The sequence below is a fragment of the Bactrocera latifrons genome, unplaced genomic scaffold (assembly GCF_001853355.1).
Source record: "Bactrocera latifrons isolate USDA-ARS-PBARC rearing strain unplaced genomic scaffold, ASM185335v1 scaffold_982, whole genome shotgun sequence".
Lineage (NCBI taxonomy): Eukaryota > Metazoa > Arthropoda > Insecta > Diptera > Tephritidae > Bactrocera > Bactrocera latifrons.
This window is the reverse complement of record NW_017537692.1, coordinates 42,424-45,276: the sequence shown is the minus strand read 5'-3', so window position 1 is coordinate 45,276 and position 2,853 is coordinate 42,424. Positions and strand designations below refer to the sequence as shown.

Sequence of the window (2,853 nt, the reverse complement as noted above, 5' to 3'; positions counted from 1 at the left end):
TATTTTAAAAAATATTAGTAATTTTTATCTAATTTTTGGATATTCCTACTCTGGAGAAGCTCCCCTATCCGTACATACCCCATTTCTATGGAAATTCGGTTTTTTTACCCCTCCGCCAAAGTAATCGGAATCGTGCCTTTCTTTAGAGCTGCGTACTAGCAYAAGTTAATTTTTCACAGGAAAGTTACTTGACCGTTTCTTAAGGTTTTTTTTATATGAAGTTTTTACATTACTTGAGAGCTGGATACCAACCTTTAAGTATAAATGACACAAATGTCAAATTCGGATGAACGCGCTACTTTTTTTATGAATGGCAACGACATATTTTAGAGAATACGTTCATTCGCCATTCACCAGGGATAATGGGATGCCCAACTCCTCTCTCACTGGAAGTTGCTAAACGTAAAAACCTACCGAACTTTGACAGTTGACTGGATTGAGTAGGTTTTGACGTTTTGCAATTGGAATGACTGGAACGGCCAGATTGAAATTATACCAAAAATATATGTGAACGGAGGAATTTATTGCCGCCGTTCAAGATCGCTAATAAAAACTTAAAACAATAAAAATCAAAAATAATGCGAAATTTAAATATATATCATGAAACGTTTTGTAATTTGATGCATAATAGAATTAATATTTTATTACAAATGATTAAAAACATTTATAATTTAAGAACTAACAGGCTTAATTCACCTTATTAAGTATTGAAATATCGAAAGTCAGTTTTTTTAATATACCATAAAATCCTAAAACAGGAATTAAGTAGTTTCGCCATATATTAAAAGTCCAATATATAATAATTTGCAATCCTAATAAATGTTGGGTATGTTAATTTGAAATTTCCAAAAATTCTTATTTGGTGCGATCTGGCCATAATGGAAAATGTTATAAAAAACGCTTATTTTGAGGCGCTCTCACACTAGAATAAGTTGGACATCCAATTATCCCTGATCCCTGCCATTCACAATGCAAATTTGGGGTATGTTCGCCAAAGCATTCGCTTCGCCAAATAAATTCGCTTCGCAAGTGACAATACCCGCCATAATATCTGAATTCATGACACCTACACCCCTGACAAGTTTTCCGCATAGATTCCTTTTGCATTAGTGGCCTTGGGATGTTCTTCAAAAAAAAAAAAAATAAATAACCTTCGGTCGGACCAACATCTGGGCGTGCTCAGCTCCTTTGCGCTTCAAAAAAAATATTAACCTGGCCGAGCCAACCATAATGAAAATACTGAAAGATTTTATATTACTCATCACCATTACAACCATTCTCTTATTTTATGAATAAATGGATTTTAACTAAAGTTTAATATGGAATTAAGTTATTTTTACACTATTTAATATAAATGATTAGAAACTAATTAGTGAATTTTTACTGAATTGTGTATATTAAACAATGAATTTCGTAAGCCGATGTTCTGCAAGCTTTTAACCTTTAATTGGGGGAATGCTATTTAAAAATCCACACATACCTTGTAATCAGTTAAAGAATTATACCAGGTAAATCGAAACCATTCCTGAAATCAACTTTGAGCGACTTTTATTTATATTTAATCCTCTTTTTTTACAACAGTAGTTTTTTCTGATACATAAAGGCCATCTAAAAATTTACGAATGTCCTTGTTTTTAACTGTAGTCGACTGTTGGATCAAGGCAGCTGAACCAGAAACAGMCTCTATGTCATTACCTTCTACAATCAATTCATCCTTCTGTGCAGTAGAATTTACTACTGTCACACCAGGAGCCATTTGAACACGTCGAATATATTTTTCTCCAAGGAAATTCCGTATTTCGATTACAGTATTGTTTTCTGAAGTCACACAGTTAATTGGGAAATGAGCATAAACTGCACGCATTTTATATTGGAATCCATACGTCACACCTTAAAAAATAGAATACATATTAATAAGATATATAATATATTCTTTATTGTTGCTAGTTTACCTTTAATCATGTTTTCAATATGACTGCAAACAGTACGTACAGACGCCAGCTCTTTTTTTGCTCCAAACCATTTTTCTACTTTTAACGTACGTTTATCGACCATATACATATCCAAAGCAAGATGTTTAAAGCTTCGGACTAAACAACCTCTAGCTCCAGTTATTTTTACTATACGCGCTTTAACCGAAGCTTTTATTCCCTTCGGTATTTTTACACATTGACTGGAGTTGATTGTCCTCATTTTAGCATTCAGGGGTTACCTTCAAAGAAACAGGAACACTTAGTAAAATAAATGAACGTCAACAATTTTAATTTCGAAATCAACTAATATTCTCATTTCGTCAGTCACACAAAACTCTGTAATTAAAATCGTTTTGCGACTAAAACTGATTTTTAACCGATTTTAAACACTTAAAACCAAAAGTACCAAATACAAATCACATGCACTCTCACCGGAAGCGTGTCTTGAAAAGAAGGAAATTACTAGAGTTTTACGAAACGTATCGAAGCAGTAATAATCGATGTAAAGATTTCTGATTAACAAAACGTTGATACTTTTCTCTCTTATTGTTCCTAAGAACTCATTCAGATGAGATAATTTTTTTTGGGTTGTCACATATCTTAGCAAGCGGTTCCGTGTACGATTAGGGGAATTCTCTTGCTCTTGCAAGATTTCACGATGACACAAAATACAAAAATCCTATACCGAAATATGCAAGGCCAAGAGAGTACCTATTGCAATGTCGAGTGATATATGAACCTCAGATTCGGTCAATTTATTGAGAATGACTATTATACATGACTATTGTGAATTGGCACACATTCTGTATTCACTCTTAAGGTTGGTATCCAGCTCTCAAGTAATGCAAAAACTTCATATAAAAAAACGYTTAAGAAACGG

The 2,853-nt window shown here is 33.2% G+C and overlaps 1 protein-coding gene and 1 pseudogene across 2 annotated transcripts; both read right to left on the bottom strand.

Annotated features, from left to right (window-relative positions):
* LOC108977977 overlaps window positions 1-1,046 on the bottom strand; it is a 9,632-nt pseudogene extending 8,586 nt beyond the window's left edge.
* A 480-nt stretch (window positions 1,047-1,526) lies between these two features.
* On the bottom strand, window positions 1,527-2,491 carry LOC108977978 (60S ribosomal protein L9). Of its 2 annotated transcripts, none has more exons than XM_018947991.1 (3): window positions 2,406-2,491; window positions 1,953-2,212; window positions 1,527-1,890 (listed from the first exon to the last, which is right to left on the bottom strand). In XM_018947991.1, the coding sequence occupies exons 2-3, from the start codon at window positions 2,191-2,193 to the stop codon at window positions 1,559-1,561; spliced, it is 573 nt and encodes a 190-aa protein (XP_018803536.1). In that variant the 5' UTR covers window positions 2,194-2,212; window positions 2,406-2,491; the 3' UTR covers window positions 1,527-1,558. The 2 variants fall into 2 exon arrangements, with proteins under 2 accessions (XP_018803536.1, XP_018803535.1); XM_018947990.1 differs by having other exon boundaries at window positions 2,380-2,453.
* Between the last annotated feature and the right edge of the window lie 362 nt (window positions 2,492-2,853).